This window comes from Paramormyrops kingsleyae, chromosome 5 (genome assembly GCF_048594095.1).
Source record: "Paramormyrops kingsleyae isolate MSU_618 chromosome 5, PKINGS_0.4, whole genome shotgun sequence".
Classification (NCBI taxonomy): Eukaryota; Metazoa; Chordata; class Actinopteri; order Osteoglossiformes; family Mormyridae; genus Paramormyrops; species Paramormyrops kingsleyae.
The window spans coordinates 15,495,622-15,514,439 of record NC_132801.1 but is presented as its reverse complement, the minus strand read 5'-3'; the positions used below and the strand labels follow the sequence as shown (position 1 = coordinate 15,514,439).

At 43.3% G+C, this 18,818-nt stretch overlaps 1 protein-coding gene across 2 annotated transcripts in view; it reads right to left on the bottom strand.

Annotated features, from left to right (window-relative positions):
* Window positions 1-548: 548 nt before the first annotated feature.
* Window positions 549-18,818, bottom strand: part of fdxr (ferredoxin reductase) — a 32,021-nt gene continuing 13,751 nt past the window's right edge. For both annotated transcript variants that reach the window (XM_023836885.2, XM_023836886.2), the window contains exons 4-13: window positions 15,186-15,281; window positions 14,803-14,925; window positions 14,558-14,671; window positions 14,168-14,269; window positions 13,035-13,142; window positions 10,462-10,546; window positions 4,320-4,504; window positions 3,808-3,979; window positions 2,003-2,176; window positions 549-1,413 (exon numbers count right to left, since the gene is read on the bottom strand). In XM_023836885.2, coding sequence (XP_023692653.2) covers window positions 1,283-1,413; window positions 2,003-2,176; window positions 3,808-3,979; window positions 4,320-4,504; window positions 10,462-10,546; window positions 13,035-13,142; window positions 14,168-14,269; window positions 14,558-14,671; window positions 14,803-14,925; window positions 15,186-15,281 — 1,290 coding nt within the window. In that variant the 3' untranslated portion in view covers window positions 549-1,282. The remainder of the gene's footprint in view (window positions 1,414-2,002; window positions 2,177-3,807; window positions 3,980-4,319; window positions 4,505-10,461; window positions 10,547-13,034; window positions 13,143-14,167; window positions 14,270-14,557; window positions 14,672-14,802; window positions 14,926-15,185; window positions 15,282-18,818) is intronic.

Here is an 18,818-nt window from a genome sequence, read left to right as displayed (position 1 = left end):
GTGCAGGATGATAAATCTCTGTCAAGCTTCTGTTAAATAACAGAAAGTGAAACGTGCATCATTTGCCAGACATCCATCTCATTTCCAAGAAATGCTAGAATAAGTGCTTTCCATATGGGCATTCAACTTTCTCTTCAGCCAAGACCATACAAACAAACAGTTTTCTTTAATCTCTGGGTCTGGCATGGGCTTGCAAATGGAGATTTACATCCTGCAGAAAAAGTCTCAAAGGAAATAGTTTTTTTCCCCACTCCCTTTGGTTAAGGGGTATTGTTTGGAGGTAGGAAGGAAATAGGGGAAATTTCTGTGCTGGGTTTCATCCGTATGTGAAATCAGAACGTAACGTGCAGCTGGTTTAAGAGGTCATCCATGTTTGTATCAAAGCTGATCTGAGATTTTTATAGTGGGAATGATTTGGAAATCCCACACCAGAAGAGCCAAGTAAGTAATGAGATAAATATGTGAAAGGAGAATGTCACAGTCCCTTATGCCTACAGAGATTGACAATTGTCTAGCTGAACAAGTACATAAGGATTTTTCTGTCATCGTTTAACTGCAAAATCATTTAATGTTTACTACATTTTTAGGCAGAAATCACCAATCAGTACAAGGAATTTAAATGACATAATAGAGTTACCTGCTGTAATTGCTCTCTGTAGGATGTTATGTTCTGGCTGATCAGTAACATTATTCAGAATGTAGTGACCAGAAGCACACCTGCAGTGCCTACCAAATATTTGCATTGATGTCTGTCTATATTTATTTATAGTTTATGGTCTGCCTCAAGCTAATATTGGGTAATTTTCCACATTGGATGTGGAGTGAAGTGACGAGCCACTCGAAAGAGACAAGGGCTTCACTTACTGGGCTTGAAACATTAGGTGTTACTGAGACCTCAAGAGGGAGCCTTTACTAATCACCTAATAACTGACACAAAGATGTTGTGCAATGGAATTCACACTGTTTCAGTAAAATATCACTTTACATAACTTGGTAATTGTGTAAAAGGAGAAAATTCATGTCAAACAGTTAATTCTGATAAACTGAATTAACAGCACTTCAAGTGCTTCTTATAAATACAAAAGAATCATACTTTTATTATCTGGTGAATTTCAAGTTAAAAAACAAACAACAATAGTAAAAGAGGCTAAATTGGTAAACTGTTAATCAGTTTCTCAACAGTATTGCACATAACACTGGTACTCATAACTGAATATTCTCTAATTACTTCACTTGGAATGATGAACTAGACATGTAGCTATGTGTAAACTGAGTGGAGTCCTCAAGAGTGGGCCACCCTTAGCATCTCTGCTACATCCAAGATCTTCTCCCTGGGCCTTCCTACTCTCTGGCCTCTTCTGACCTCCTCTTTGTCAATCTTCTCCCAGTCTGAGAAAGACACCCACTTCACACCTGTGCAAACAGACGCACAGTGACGACACCCAAATAAATAAGTGTCCTGACAAGCATGGGAGCATCCAAACTACAAAGAGCTACCTTAATGGTATAAGAGAAATTCCATTGGGGGGGGGGGGGCAAACCAAACAGGTATGATTATTTTGCTACTCACATTGTCTTACCTCTGCCAGAAATACAGGTAACACTATTCAGAAGTAGAACAGGTTGCGTGCGTGCCCCCACAGATTCAGAACCTTAGCACTGAATTGCACGCTATGTCAGGCCACGTAACGTGGCTTGTCCCTTTAGCCTGCATTTTGGCCCTCTTGGAGCAGGACACGTTTCTTCGCTTGGCAACTGTCCTATATTTCTATTCCTGTCTCTCTTATTGTGCTTGTCCTGTACAGCTTTAACATAACCACTGCCAACTCCAGCATATGGCCCTCGCTGAATCGTGTAGCAACCTGTAGCTAATCGGATTATTAGCACAGGTGTCGTGTTGCACTGTAGTTCAAACTTACTGAATATTGCCTGGAGACAATGTGAATCACAAGTGATAAATATATCTGCAATAAAAAATTAAAAGAATGCTTGAGAAACGTACCTCGGCTCTCCAGCGAGGAGAGGACAGCCCTTGAACCTGGCTTCACGGAAGACACGTCAATCACTCCAGCCTCTATGTCCTGTAGTAGTGACCGGGCGGTGTCGAAGCTGTCATTCATCGTCGTGGCGATCACGCCGGTAGGTCCACGCTTCACCCATCCACTGCAGTACAAACCTGTGAGGGGCAATGGGTTAAGATACTGTGATACTTTCTCCTGGAAGACTTCTCACTCACTCAAATGTAATTATTTATTTATAAACAACCCAACTGCACAACTCATGACCATTTATACAACTGTGTGTGTGTATACAGTGGTACCTCAGTACTCAAACTCATTAGAACTCGAATTTCTTAAAAGTCGAACCAACCAGTTCGGAAAAAAATGACCTAGACCTCGATCTGAATCTCAGAAGTCGAACTGTGAACACCGACCTAAGATAACTTGTAAAATGCTCTGTTTGACAGATGAGCATCTGCTCATAACTTAAAACTTGTACGAAATGAGTCACGTGGCACGTCTCTCAGCGGAAACAAAGGGTAACGCTTCAGTCTCAGCCTCGCATTCGCTGTGATAACATCATTTGTTGGTGATAGTGATTTTTTAAATTGAAAATATCAGGTAATACACCTGTACCTTATATCATTTTGGTAGCCATTGCACATTGTTTGGATACATTTATTTTCTTACTTTACACATTTCTGTACATGTTTGCACTGAAGGATCTGCTCTTAATTTCATTATACATGTGTATAGTGACAATAAAAGGCATTCATTCATCATTCATTCATTCATTTTTCACACCTGGCTCATACGAGACTGCATGCCACTGATCGTCCCCAAGCTCTCCGTCTTCCTGGAAGACAGAGAGCTGCTGGGCCAGATGGCGCCCACAAGAGGATCCTCAGTGTGTGAATCAGCCTGCCGAAGTGTTCGCAGACATTTTCAACCACTCCTCCACACTGTCCCTGTCTGCTTCAAGATATCTACTACACTCCATTGCTCTGACCTCAATTGTCAGCAAGTGCTTTGAAAGTAGTCAAGGACTTCATCTGCTTCCCCTTGCCTGTCACTTTGGACCCGGTACAGGATTTGTACTGAATCCTCTCCCTATACTCCCTGTACAACCATGACTGCGTGGCCACAAACAGCTCCAGCATCATCATGAAGTTCGTAGATGACATGACAGTGGTGGGTCTCATCTCCACGCCTCTTCTACCCCAGAAGGCTGAAAAGGTTCGGCCCGAGCCCTTGCATCCTCAGGACATTCTACAGATGCACTATTGAGAGCCTCCAAACTGGATGCGTCACCATCTGCTATGGGAGCTGCACTGCCCTCAACCGCAAAGAAATGCAGTGGGTGGTGCGCTCTGCTGCACAGGTCATCAGAGGGGGGCGAAGGCCACATGCACTGGGCGGTGCTAGTGGAAACCCGTAAAAATCATCAGGAACCCCCAGTTTCACATAATGGTGCATAATGGCAATGAAAACAGATTCTTCTCTATTCAGCTAACAAGACACAGAACACAAATGCTTAGGCTATGACTAATAGACTTCATTGGCTCATTGTGGGCAGAATAAGCAAGGGAGAATCCTGTGAAAATCAAGCTGACCAGGCCTCTTCCCTCCTTCCTGTGGGCAAAAGTCTACAACTGGCAAAAGGGGATTGTTCTCTTCACAAAGTCTCAGTGCTAGCTGTGGAAAACCACAATAGTGTCCATACTACAGGATACAATGCTGCTTATTGTCAGCCATGCTCATTTGCACATTGTTTTCAAGGAGGAACAATACGACTGTGGCCTCTCACCAGCTCCAGGCTGCACTCTGCCCACTGTGTTGGGGATTATGGCTTTATGGTGGTCAAAAGGCACAGCGGGGTCGATGCACAGGCTCCGGTAGCCAATGCTGCTGATCACCATCCCGCACTTCAACTCCTCCACCTCACCCGTTGGCACTGCCCGTGCCCCTTCGTGTGAGCCCTTGTCATAGGAGAGTGGCATGTATGCGACTGGTAGAAATCACAGCCAATGAAATGGTGGTAAAGCGATTGAGACACACATGCACCATCATCATCTAGTGCCCTAGTCCTAGGACCCCTTAAAAAAATATTTTAATACAAATATTAAATAATATATTCAATATATTAAAACATAAGCAAAACATAATCTAATTCTTGTCCAGATTCTTTTAGACTTTGGTCAAGTGTTTTGCGTAATATTGTTTGATTGTTTTTTTCAAAGGATAGGTGTTTTTATAGGCCTCCTGCTTTATCCTACACAGCTTTCGCACATCCCTGGGAATCAGGCTGACTTCGCTCACCTCCAGCACGTTCACGGCCAGTCGGATCCCAGCGGTGCTCGTCAAGTCATCAGCGGGCAGGATCTCTAGGGGGCTACGCAGGAAGTGGAAGCCCCACTGACGGGAAGCTCCCGCCTGCCTGGATGCAGCCCCCTGTGCAGCCTTAAGCAGGAGCTCTGTCAGCCGCTTTCTTGGCCTGGACAGGTCTGAATTACCACAGACAGACAGACAATGGTGTTGTATGCAGTTGTTGCAAAAAAAAAAAAAAAAATCTGTCATATGATGTGAGTCACACCAAAGGTCTCTCCACTTTGCAGCGGACGCTTACTCCCACTGAGGGATGCCCAGAGATCCCTAAACCAGCTGAGAGACATAATCCTTCCATGGTATCCTGATTTTTGCTTGGGGCCTCCACCCAATGAGATGTACCCCAAACAGCTCCCATTAGGAGCCAATCAGGTGACATCCCTGTGAGATATGAGACCTTCTATGTGCTAATACAACTGCAACCAAGAAACAAATCCACCTGACAATACGTTTCAGGAACAAGATCCTGACTCCTTCATTAAGGAAAGACTCTCCCCGCTTACTTGAAGGAAGTGAATCGGCTCGGTTCCAGAGAACAAAAATATTGGAGGGTCCAGCTGCGGAGGACAAAAATGAACATCTGCAAATAGCGGAAATGTCAAAATTAGGTCACTGGGCCGACGCCTTGGGATCTTAGAACATCTGGAGTTGAACCCAGACACCTGATCTGTCCAAGTATTCTCAAACTGACACCACTGTTAAGACAACAGAGCTAAACAAATCAGGCTTGTGATACCTTTACTTAACTAGGCACTCTTCCAGGCACAACCAACTCAATCTTCTTATCCGGTCTATTAAAATCAGAAAGAGAAATGCTCAAAAGACACAATGTTCTCGTAGCCATTACTCGTGCTAAATAAACTAAAAGAAAGTACTTTTATGGCACTTAGTCAGCTTTACTGGATGATGAAATGTGTTTTTAATACTTGTGAACTAAATATCACAGTTATAAACATTGCAACAGAAGTGAGTCATGTTTGGTTGATTGCCAATAAATAATAAGTAATATATCTCAGCTATAAAAGAAGTCTGCCAACCAGCCCTTTGATATGTGAAGTCCATCTTAGGAGGGGTGCAGAGCAGGGAACACCCTGGATGGGATGCCAGTCCGTCACGTGGCACGAGGCAGGGAACACCCTGGATGGGATGCCAGTCCGTCACGGGGCACGAGGCAGGGAACACCCTGGATGGGATGCCAGTCCGTCACGGGGCACGAGGCAGGGAACACCCTGGATGGGATGCCAGTCCGTCACGGGGCACGAGGCAGGGAACACCCTGGATGGGATGCCAGTCCGTCACGGGGCACGAGGCAGGGAACACCCTGGATGGGATGCCAGTCCGTCACGGGGCACGAGGCAGGGAACACCCTGGATGGGATTCCAGTCCGTCACGGGGCACGAGGCAGGGAACACCCTGGACGGGATTCCAGTCCGTCACGGGGCACGAGGCAGGGGACACCCTGGACGGGATGCCAGTCCGTCACGGGGCACGAGGCAGGGGACACCCTGGACGGGATGCCAGTCCGTCACGGGGCACGAGACAGGGGACACCCTGGACGGGATGCCAGTCCGTCACGGGGCACGAGGCAGAAATTTTCAGTTTCACTCAATTCTCAATTTATGGGTATGCTTCGGTGTAAAACATACATTTTGTTGCAAATTCCAGCCTGGCTCTTCATCCTTGCTATACCCTTCACCCTGCTTCATCCTTGCTATATGGGTCTTCAGCCCTGCAAGCTTGTTATGAACTGTCCTAGCAATGTAGTTCACACCTGCACTTAATGTTTCCCATTCCTTTTGAAAGTCATCCTCCGATTTATGAGGCACTGTCAGATAAATAGATCTCTGCCATTAAAAACTCACTTCCACCCTCTACCTGGCTGATTTTTGGTCACTGCCAGTGTCTCCTGCTTCACTTTGTTTTTGTGAACTGCTGTCTTAGAAACTTTGAGCCTGGAAGCAGGCTGCCTCACAGTGTAGCCTTCTGCCAACAGAACCAGGATTAAACCAGGATTTAAAAATTCCTATAGTGACACTACTGTTAGTAATATATGGCAGATCAGGTAGACATCCCTGGCTTGCAAATAGATGTTTATGCACCAATGAACAGAATACGGTCCTGTTCTTAGTGCAGTAATACTATGCAATGATAGCTGAAGAAGGACATTTTCAAACCTGTACCAGTTCATTAGGGGTGAATGAAATGCTAGCAAAAGCCATACTGAGACGTGTTGGGTTCTGTGTTTTCCCTCTTATATTTTCCATTGCTTGGTGTTCAGGCTTTGTATTCATAATACTTAGTCTGCAGTTCAATGATCGATTTTGTAATCGTGTAGTCGGATCTGTGTCCGCATGTTCTGGGCACCCGGGTGGTGAGTTGGGTCTAATGGTGGGGGAAGATGCCGGATAGACATGGTAGACCCAAATGCATTGAGAGGGTGTGCTGGGAGCATTCTATCAGAAGTCCCTGTCTGGGAGATCTTCAACTCGCATCTCCAGCAGAACTTCTCCATCCTGAGGGAGTCAGGCGACATGGGGCCTGAATAGGCCATGTTCTGGGACTCCATAGCTGAGGCGGTGGTGCAGAGCTGTGATCGTAAGGTTGTTGGGGCCTGTTGTGATGGTGATTCTGGAACCCGGCGGTGGACACCAGTGGTAAGGGGGACTGTCAGACTAAAGGAGGAGGCCTTTCGAGCTTGATTAGCTTGTGGGACTCCTGAAGCAGCTGACAGGTACCAGCAGGTCAAGCGGAATACGGCTTTGGCACTAACTGAGGTTCAGGTGAAGGAGGAGTTTGGAGAGGTCATGGAGAAGGACTTTGGTTTAAAATATTTTGGCAAACCATCAGGCGACTCAGGAGGGGAAAGCAGGGTGTTACCCATGCTGTTTACAGCAGGGATGGACATTGTTTTAACCTTAACTGCAGATATAGTTAGGCAGTGGAAAGAATGTTTTGAGGATCTCCTGAAGCCCACAGATACGCCTTCCTTGGAGAAGGAGAGCTGGAAGACTCAGGGGGGCACTTGCCCATCTCTAGGGCTGAGGTCACTGAATTAGTCAAAAAAAGTCTTCGGAGGTAAGGCTGAAAAACAGCCCCATACCATTATCCCCCCTACACCAAACTTTACAGCTGGCACAATGCAGTCAGGCAGGTAATGTTCTCCCGGCATCCGCCAAACCCAGACTCATCCATTAAACTGCCAGACAGAGAACCATGATTCTTCACTCAACAGAACATGTTTCTGCTGTTCCTGTAGGTGAACGCGCGCAAAGCTGCTGGTCCTGACGGAATCCCCGGCCGTGTCCTCAAATCATGCGCGGCTCAGCTGGCTGGAGTGTTCACGAGCATCTACAAACTCTCCCTCTCCATTTCTGGAGTCCCGGCCTGCTTCAAAACGGCCACCATCGTCCCTGTACCAAAATCCTCCACCATCACATCCCTGAACGACTGGCGACCAGTAGCCCTGACCCCCATCGTGAGCAAATGCTTTGAGAGGCTGGTCAGGAATTTCATCTGCTCTGCGCTACTGGACTCACTGGACCCTCTACAATTCGCATACCGTCACAACAGGTCCACTGATGACGCCATTGCCCTGACACTACATACCGCCCTCTCCCACCTGGAGAAGAGAGATACGTATGTGAGAATGCTGTTCGTAGATTACAGCTCAGCATTCAATACCATCGTTCCCTCAAGGCTGGACAGGAAACTGCTAGATCTAGGATTGAGCAGCTCTCTTTGCAGCTGGATCCTCGATTTTCTGTCCAGATGGTTAGATTGGGAAACATCACGTCATCCACCGTCACAATGAACATTGGTGCTCCACAGGGGTGTGTACTGAGCCCTCTCCTGTACTCACTCTACACCTACGACTGCACGGCCACTAACAGCTCCAACATCATCGTGAAATATGCAGACGACACAACAGTGGTGGGTCTCATCACCAATGGGGATGAGACGGCATACAGGGAGGAGGTCAGCGCCCTGACACATTGGTGCCAGGAGAACCATCTCACCCTAAATGTGGCTAAGACCAAAGAGATGATAGTGGACTTCCGGAGATGTGGAGGAGCACATACCCCCATCACCATTAACGGCGCTGCTGTGGAGAGAGTGAGTAGTTTCCGTTTCCTGGGTGTACATTTAGCGGAGGATCTCACATGGTCAGTTCACATTGACAAAGCAGTGAAGGCGGCGCAGCAGCGCCTCTCCTTTCTCAGGAGACTGAAGAGATTCAGCATGAGCTCCCGCACCCTCAGGACCTTCTACCACTGTGCCATTGAGAGCATCCTCACAGGATGCATCACCACCTGGTACGGCAACAGCACCACCTACAACCGCCTAGCTCTGCAGAGAGCAGTGCGGTGTTCGGAAAAGATAACTGGAGGTGTGCTCCCCTCCCTCCAGGACATCTACAAGAAGCGGTGTCTGAGGAAAGCGAGGAGGATCATCAGAGACTCCAGTCACCCTGGTCATTATCTGTTTACCCTGCGTCCGTCAGGCAGGAGGTATCGCAGTATTCGGTCCCGTACCAGCAGGCTAAGGGACAGCTTTTTTCATCAGGCAATCAGAATAATGAACACTAACCACTGACACTTCGCAGAAGGAAATGGAAGAGAAAAAGGGAGGAGAAAGGAAAAAGAGAGGAAAGGAAAGGAAAAGGGAAGGAAAGGAAGGGAAGAAAGAAGGAAAGGAAAAAACAAAACCCCACTGTCACTTTATCGACTCCATGTCAATTATGCACTTCATGTTGCACATAACTGCTCTTTGCACAACGTTCATGCGTCTAATATTATATATGTATATCTTGTACTTATCTTTTATATATATATATATATATATAGATTTTGCACACCACTATTGCTTGTGAAGCTAGCACACAAGAATTTCACTCATATGTACTGTACCAGTAACATGATGTGACAATAAAGATTTGAACTTTGAACTTTTAACTTGAACTTGAACTGTAGTGGCGTGCTTTACACCACTCCATCTGACGCTTGGCACTGTGCTTGGTGATGTCAGGCTTGTATGCATTTGCTCACCCATGGGAGCCCATTCCACGAAACTCCCAGGACACAGTTTTTGTGCTGGAGTTAATGCCAGAGAAAGTTTGGAACTCTGTAGTTCTTGGGTCAACAGAGCGTCAGTGTCTTTTACACACTATGCGCCTCAGCACTTGAAGACTCTGCTGTCACGCTGTCAGCCACTTTGTGGCTGAGTTCCTGTTGTTCCTAAATGCTTTCACTTTGCAAAAATACCACTTACATTTGACCATGGAATATCTAGCACAGAAGAATGAAACACCACAATTCAATGAATAAGAAGCGTGTCCCAGTTCTTTTGTCCATATAGTGCACCACGGATCGCTAGCGACTTGACCATCAAGTTTACAGCTTTTCTGGTGTTACAAGATTCTCCATGGAGGCTGTGCTCAGGGTATGGGAGGAATTTTTCACGCCTAAAAATTTACTACTAAATATATGGCAAAAATGAATCAGCCAGAAAAAAAAAAGTTACATTGTATTGGTCGATTCTATGCCTCCACAGCTCTGCCTATAAAAACTATGACAATAAAGAGAAAATGTACGTATGGAAGATATGTGCAGATATGTTAAATGCTGCTTGTCATTGTTATGAAACCAATAAAGTTGCAACATTTTTCCAAAATAAAGCAAAAGCATCCCAAGACTTTTTTAATGGCAGCAACCTTTGTGCTTTTTCCTTACTTAGAAGTTACTGGTTCAGGCAACATTTTGTTTTAAAAGTATCGTTTAGCATTAGTATCAGAAAAAATCCAAACAATACTCAACCCTACACTGTCTGAAAAAAAGTAACAATTTGTATCTTTGAGGGTACAATTAATTGTCACTGGGGCTGTACCCTCAAGGTTCTGCCAAATGCACCCTAGCTGTAGGCAAATGTACCTTTTAAGGTACAGAAATGGACTCTGGAGAACATTGGGATACTTAATTGTTGTTTGTACCTCGGGGTACAAAACTGTACCAGGCCTGCAGCCTTTTTTTCTGACAGTGAAGTGTTTACACCCGGTAACTTTCCCCTGTCCCAATCTCACCTTTTAGCACACTCGCAACTCCCTCAAAGTCAGTAGTCACCATATCTGGCATGGTACCTGGAAGGTTGACCATCTCCCTGAGTTCCTGAAACAAACAACACTTGGGTTTATCGAAATGACATAATAAAACCATCCGGGCGCTCTGCATGGGACTGGCAGACAGATTGTCTGTACAATTTTTGAAGACTCACAAGTAATCCCCTATGATGAATAAGTATGTCCCATTCCAAATCCCACCTCAGCATCAAAAAGTACCGCTACCAAATGTTTTTAAATCCTTCAACTTTACCGCAAGCAACACACAATGGACAATCAATTAGCAGCCTATAATAGGATGTATATTCATTTCTTCAATCATTTTGTATTGACAATTATCTTACTCTGGAGCTGATTAACTACAACAGAAGCAAAGTTGACATTTTAGTTCAATAATGTAATGCGAGTCTCTCACATTAGGCAGTGGTGGCTTAATGGTTAGGGATGCACACTTTTAATTGAAGGATTGCTGGTTCGAATCCCCGACCAGAAAAGTACCGCCCCCAAACACTACTCCACGGGTGCTGAATTAGCTGCCCCCTGCTATATCACATATGGGTTAAATACAGAGGACACATTTCGTTGTTGTGCGCTGTGGTGTGTCAACAATGACCACTGATCACCAAATTCTAATTCACAGCTATGTGTACTTTTGGCTTAAGTACATGGGAGAATCGAGGCTGAGGATCAAAATCTGTAGTTAGTGATTATATACCAAAATGACTTATAAAACTATGTAGGCTATGGAGGCTTTTAAAATACTACATCCATTGAAAAAACTGAATTTGGATCAAGATGTCTGTCAGAATTTACCTGATGTTGATCCCTGATCTGTACTAATTGTTCACTTTTGAAAATGCTGAATTGGGGCTGTCAAACGATCTGTCAATCACACACTTTAGGGATTAATGGCATGATTAATCGCATATACAATCATGTTGCAATACCACTCAAAAATATTTTATAATTTGAATACAGTAAAATCCAGTTATAATGGACTTTAAGGGACAGGCATTATATCCAAAGTCCATTATATCCAGAGTTGCTGTTTGCCCAGAACACAACTACAGGACACCATTTATTCAAACCACACCCCAGCAGACAGACTTGTGGTATAGATTATTATATTGTACATGTAGTAATCCAACTTTACCTGACCAGATGCGTGACTATTAATAATCCCGACTACGTACGTATCTGCACTGGATATCACCTGCATGTCCGTTATAGCCGAACAAAACTACAGCCAAAAGCGGCCCTGGGGACCAAATTGTTTGTCCGTTATAAGCAAAATTCTGTTATATGCCAGTCTGCTATATCCGATGCTTTTTCTGCATGTTCTCAAAGGCGCACAGCCGGGACCAGCGGACCTCATCCGTTATAGATGATATTCCGTTATAAGCGAGTCCACTATCACAGGATTTTACTGTATCCATTATAGAAATGTATTTCATACAGAAATGTCAACATAACAAATGCATAAATCAGCTTCCCCCTGAGACACTAACTGAATGTTTTGAATTTAGCTGTCTTTTTCGGGCATTCTGTACAACTTCACCAACAAGGACGAAATACAACCAAGGAAGGAATACTATAATCTCTATTAAAAATTTAGGTTCATACTTTTCTCCCTTTTGTGTATCAAAATACTGCATGTGGTAAAGCAATCAAAGAAATAACAATCTTATAGCATCATAAGCACTATGACTGTTGTGTTGTATGGAATTCTCAAACTGAGAGAACTGTTAAAACATCTGAGCAAGCTAACCATTTGGGTGCTCTTTTGGATTTACTTGGGACATCAGCCATTGCTGCATGAATATCCGTGCAGGTACCTTGCTGCTGTTCTCAGTACACATTCACAGATGCTCTCTTGCATGTAAACACCTTTATCCAAATCCAATCTGATTTAAGACAAATCTCACAGATCTTCCACAAACACAAAAAGTACCTTGTGAGATCTGGTTTGTCAAAACACTGGCAAGACATTGCACAGACCCGCATGAATTTTTTTTACGCCAGTCTCAAGAATGAGTGTCAGGTAACGGCACGTTAGATTAAGATTAATAAAAAAAAAAAAAGGCGGACATTTTGTTCTTTTGTTTTGGAACCGCACCGACAGGTCCCCATTTCAGTTCGCCGACTGGGGGGAGGGTTGAAACCTGTAATTTCACTACATGGCTACATGCCACTTCCTGACCAGTCACGTGAATTTTTCCATTGCTAAACCTTACAATTTTCTCATTCCAGCCCATCCCCCTGTCACTGCGGCACCTAGAAGGCACCTTGTCATCTTGAAACTTCCCTTCTTGGAATAAGTTTATGACAAATTAGAGTAAAAGAAAAACAAACCACCCACGTCAGACAAAAACCTCTATCTTATAAGTTAAACCTGCCTAAATGAGACGGTACGCAATCAATAAGTACTATGTCCATGGTAAAAAGTGAATTTGGATCAAGATATCCATCAGGATTTGATTGGTGTTGACCCCTGATCTGTACCAAGAATGGACTGATCTTTAAGGTAATAGACTGACCTTTATGGTACAGGCCACTTGGAGGGGTCCTCGCCGGCCCACAATGAGGACTCTTTGCACTTGACTTTCTGCCAGGGCCTCGAGGGAGGGCTGTGTGATATCGGTCTTCTGCAGAGTGGCCAGACAACAACATACTGAAACAGGCTCAGACAAGCATAACAAATCAAATTCCACTCTGGCAGCTGTAAACCAGACGATAGCAAGGGCGCTCTTCAGAATCAGGACCAGAATCAGATTTATTGCCCAAGTATGCTCACAAACACAGGGAATTTGTCCCCAGCTGTCAACGGCAACAGTCAAGATAATGGTTACGTAGACTTTAGTTTATATATATAGTCTATATATATAACGTAACTGTGTGATTGGTAACTACAAAAAAGTGTAAGCATGTCAGTGTAAGGAAAGGCATAAACGAACCATGTAAAGTAAGATACAATCAGTACAGTGTGGTAGTTATTTTCAACAGTGAGGTCATGCGTGATAATGCAGGGGTGAGAGTGGAGGCGGAGATGAGGAAACTGGGGCAGCTATTCATGAGAGTAATTTCATGTGGGAAGAAGCTGTTCATGTGCTGGATTGTTTTGGCACAGAGTGATGTGCAGCATCTGCCAGAACCGAGAAGTTTAATGAGGTTGTCGTACAGGTATTAGGGCCCTGTGACATCCCTGCCCATTTCCTGACGTGGGACTGTGGGCAGCTTAATTTAGCAAACAAGATCCAGAAAAACCACTCGATGTCATTTTGATTATTGTAAACAATGGAAAATCTTAAGCAACTTCCATATGAGAACGAAACTGGAGAATAAATCATTAAGTAATAGTCTGTAATCTGTGCGAAAGAAGCAGGAGTGGTATTAGTCTTGGCGAACCGGAACATTCCATTCGAATAAATAAGACAATAATGTTTTGTAATCTGCAAGAGTAAACACATCCGGTATAATGTGTAGCAGTACAAATCGTATAAACACAAATTAACTATGTATTAAAACAGGGTACTACTCCCCTCCAGTTTAAGAAAAATGGAAAACCCCTAAGATGCTGTTCTCCCTACAAAGAAACATCATATCTATACATGCCATTAACCTACCCTGATGTTTATCTATTCTACTAGCCACTAGAAGCTAGTGGTCTGACCTTCAGAATGTCCAGAGGTGAAAGCAGTATCCTGGCAACATCCAATGCCACATTCCCTTGGCCCAGAACCACTGCAGTCTCACTGCTAAGGTCTGGTCTCAGCTGGAGACGAGCAGAACGGCAACATTCAAAACAGAAGAGAAAGTTAAACTGAACCAAATGGAAACAAAGTTTAAACACCCAAGTCAAAACAAATGAAAGATTACAAAAACTTCACAATGTTTCATTGTACATGATTCATATTCAGGAAAGGAAGCACGGCAAGGGGAAGGATAAGGCACAATAGATCAAACTACCCAGTCTGTAAATAAACAAGGCGCAGGTAGTTGGACTGAAGATCTCTTATGCATTTAGTTTGAGGAGACGGACAGCTATAGCACTTGAGCTCACTTCCTTGTTGCCAGGAAGTCCATTATACCAGCCAACGAAGTCTTTGGCAGAGTAGACTCCTCGTAGATCTTCACCCGGAATGCCGAGACGTCGATTCCCCTCCGCTCCATAGCTCTGTGCTCACACACACGAAAAAGACAACACCTCTGAGGCCGGGGGGGCGGGGGAGCTCACAAAAACGCACCATGGAGGCACACCGACGACATAGGGACCACCTGCGTGTGGAAACGATGAGCAAACCTCACCAGGACCACAGCGTGATACGCCTGCCGCAGCTCCGCCACGCTCACGTCTTTCCCAACGCCGACATTACCAAAGAAGTTGCAGCGCTCATGCAGGGCAGTCTGGGTGAAGGTGTTGATGACATTCTGAAAAGGAGAGTAGTGGATAGTGTTGGAAATCCAACCACTTCACCAGACTGGTGAATTAGGCTTAATCACCCTCGTCTGCATTTTGCTGGGGTAAAAACTAGCCTGGCAGTCAGGTAATATGAACGTCTGCATAACTACTTCTCTTTTGTACTACAATATTAATCGTAAAACTGTAAAATAAATTATTTAAGTCATTTTACGCTGGGATGAAGAATGAATTTCACTTTTAAAATAAAAGGGCAGAGGTGTGTAGTGACCTTGACTTCTGGATGGTCAGGCGCAACCCCAAACCGCACCAGGCCGAAGGGGACAGGCAGGCGCTCGAACAAATCCACCTGTATATCCAGGCGGCTCTTCAGAGGAGACAAAAAGCACCATGAATAGAAGCAAGCCTTTCCTCAATGTTCACCCTACGACAGAGACATTTACGATCGCTCTCTCATCAAGTATATACAGATATTATATATCTTTAATTTTATACATCTTTCGCTTAAATAAGAGAGATTCTTCCCTGAAAGCTTTAAGGGCTTTAATGAACATTGTAATCATTGGTTGATGCCACCCCTTTTTACACATTCAGCAGCTACCGTGGTCAGTGAACATTCACGTACATACAACGGTAATAAATAAAATTCATTATCAGACCAATGCACGCATTTACAATCAAATTTCATACACCTGACAATGCACACCGGAGTGAGTGAGATCTCTGAAGCAGAATGTACAAAAATGTTGTTAAAATGTCCACTTCATAAAGGATAAAAGACATTGAGTATGGAAGGCTGAAATAAAGTCAGAAGCACAGTCACGGTTACATGCAGGCTACACACAGGTCACTGCAAGTTGCTAAACAAGAAGTATTACTTTAAGAGCAAGTGGCATGTCAGAATATCCCGAAGCAGTGTGATTATGCAATTAACGACGTGGATTACACAGAAGCGTGGATTGTTATTAAACTGAGATGATCACATATCCTAACTTTATTTACTTACAATCCAAATAAGATCTTTGTCATGTACTTACATAATATTAAAAAGTTATTTTAAGTAACTACACATCTTATCTTCAGACAGTTAACAACTAGATTACTCTGGAAAACCCCGCAAGGGAACATGCATCTTGTATCAAACCATTTTTTTCTGGTTTTAGAACTGAATCTGTGCCAGACTGAGGATTTTGGTGCATTTGATATGTACTGTAAGCTTCATTTTCACTTTAAATATACATCAACTGGCAACACATGTAATATTGCAGATCACATGCAACCTTTAAGTAATTGCTCTAAAAGAATTAATTAATCTGATATTCCACCTGGCAATAGAAGGCTTTAAAGCTGGCAGCTGTTATTTTATGTTAGTATTAGTACTTTAGGGCTGGGCGTACCCAATGGGCAGCATGGCATGCTGGGCTGGTGCCAGTCTAGTACATAGTGTAAATAGTTGTATATAGTTGAAGTATATTGGGCTGTGATAGTGTTGTATTGTAGTGTCATGTATAGTGTTCAGTGTAAAGCTGCCTTGTTTCATGACTAGAGTTGCAAAGGGGTGGAAAATTTTCGGAAACTTTCCATTCCATGGGAAGTTAAGATGGGAAATTTTGGAAATATTCCAAAGTTGAAAACTGTCCATGAGAATTAATGGGAATATATGGGAATTAATGGGAAAAATTCCAGAATTTTGTAACCCTACCTGTGACCGTCGCGATGCCTGGGTCTGTCATGCTGCAGTACGCATGATAACGCTGACATGTTAATCCTACACTAACGTGTTGTCACGTCCGACACAAAAATGATGGATTATTGCTGGTAATTTTGAAAAGGTACATATAGCATATGCTGCAACAGGCATGAGGCCTGTTACAAACATCATATAAGAATAAGAACCTTCCAGACATTCCATGCCTTCAGAAACGTTTCAGCACCCAAAGCCTTTGGTCAGGACGAGAATCTACTTTATTGGCATAAGTACATTGAAATAAGAATGTGAATTTGTCAATAAATAAGGTTCCTCTCAAAAACAAAACAAAACAAAAAACCCTGATACAGCCGGGGTTGAAGAGAACAGGAATTTAACAAATAAGAAAGCAACAGGAAATAATCAAATGTAAACAACATGCAATTCCTTATTGCAATTATAAACAAACTCCACATCTTTCAGTGCTGTTTAGGATATTGCTTTAAATTGCATGTCCTCACTATGTTACGCGAATGTGCTCTAGGTATCATGGATTTTGCCTCAGTGCAAAGCCATTACAGGGCGGCTTCCCATCCAGTGTTCTGCGTTTTCATGCTCGGTGCTTCCCAAAGCCTGTCACGGGACCGTGCACTAAAGAATATCATCGTCCATGAGATAACATTTCTGTCAAAGTATGTAATGCTAAAAATGAAGACAAAAGAACATTCTAAGTACTGTATGCCTCATTTCCATAGTCAAATCTAAAGTTATTTCTAATTTGATAATCCACATGGCAGTAGAAGGCTTTAAAGCTGGCAGTTGTTAATTTATGTTAGTATTAGTACTATAGCGCTGGGCGTACTCATCAGGCAGTGTGGCATGCTGGGCCGGTGCCAGCCTTGTAAATAATGTATATAGTTGTGTATACTTTGTGTCTGTTGTGCTGTGATTGTGTTGTATTGTAGTGTGATGTATAGCATTCAATGATATGTGTTGTATATAGAGTGTGTGTGTCCACCATATGCTGTTGTGTGTGTGTGTCACTGTGTGAGCAAATTGGTGCTTGAAGGTTGTGTTCAGGTTGTTGGGGGGCTGAAAATAAAAGAGCACCCCAGTTCAACTCAAAGCCACCTCATCTTATGATTGCCCGCTGTCGCGATGCCTGGGTCTGCGTTGTCTCGTCCAACACAAAAATGTTACATTATTTCTGCTTTAAGTTTGAAAAGGCACATATAGCATATACTGTTACAGGCATGAGGCATTTTTTGATGTAAATTTAGAAGCTGTACAATATTCTAACAAATGTAATGCAGTTTCATAGTGACGTTTAAGGTGAATTTCAGGTTTACCCGTTACACATGCTACAGCCTTAAAACTGTGTTTTTATTTTATTGTTTTAGTTGGGTTTTTTATTGTTTAAGTTGGGCTTCAATTGCTTAATTTGGCTGACTACAGCTGAAAATGGATTAATCACGCTCACGGATAACCCTGCCTTCTTTGACTTTAAATGGTCCACATAAAAAGGCTTGAAGGCCTTACTTTCTTGTTGCTTGTGAAAGCTAAGAGTCATAAAAGACTATGATTTGGAGGTGTGTGTTCAGTTCATCTATCATGTGGATTCAGGTTCTTGTATTGTTTAGATTTTTGGGAGGGGAGTTGTACTAATTGTTTTTTTCCCAGGTATAGATCGGAGTAGCATATTAGGTGTGGAAAACATTTTCTTTGCCATTTTTTTGTTCTGGTTATGCAGTAGGCAAATGCATTTTTCCTTTGAAGTAAAGTCTTTCATTTATACTGAGTCGTACTTTTCTTTCTCCCAATGAAAAGTGCCCCAATTAAGTATCACTTGGCTCTGTATGGTTTGTTCTCCCTGGGCAGAACGTTTAGGGTTCCTTTTCCCATATCTTTTATGCCTGGCCTCTTTCCCTCCAGAATACATGCTCATAACACATAAATAGCACTACCCTGATTAAACTTTTCCCCCGGAGATAGATTTTTTCCATTAGCCATGAGCTTGCACCAACTAGAAAAAGAAAACAAATGTTAAAATAACAGGCCAAACGAAAGTCAGAGCCAGTTTTAATAAAGTGCCTAAACAAGTTTGAGTTAGGATTTGTTTTAAATTACAAAAAAAAAAAAATGATAACAGACAACCACCTCTTTGTCATGGTAAATCAGATTTGGTCAGGATGAGAATATACTTTATTGGCTGAATAC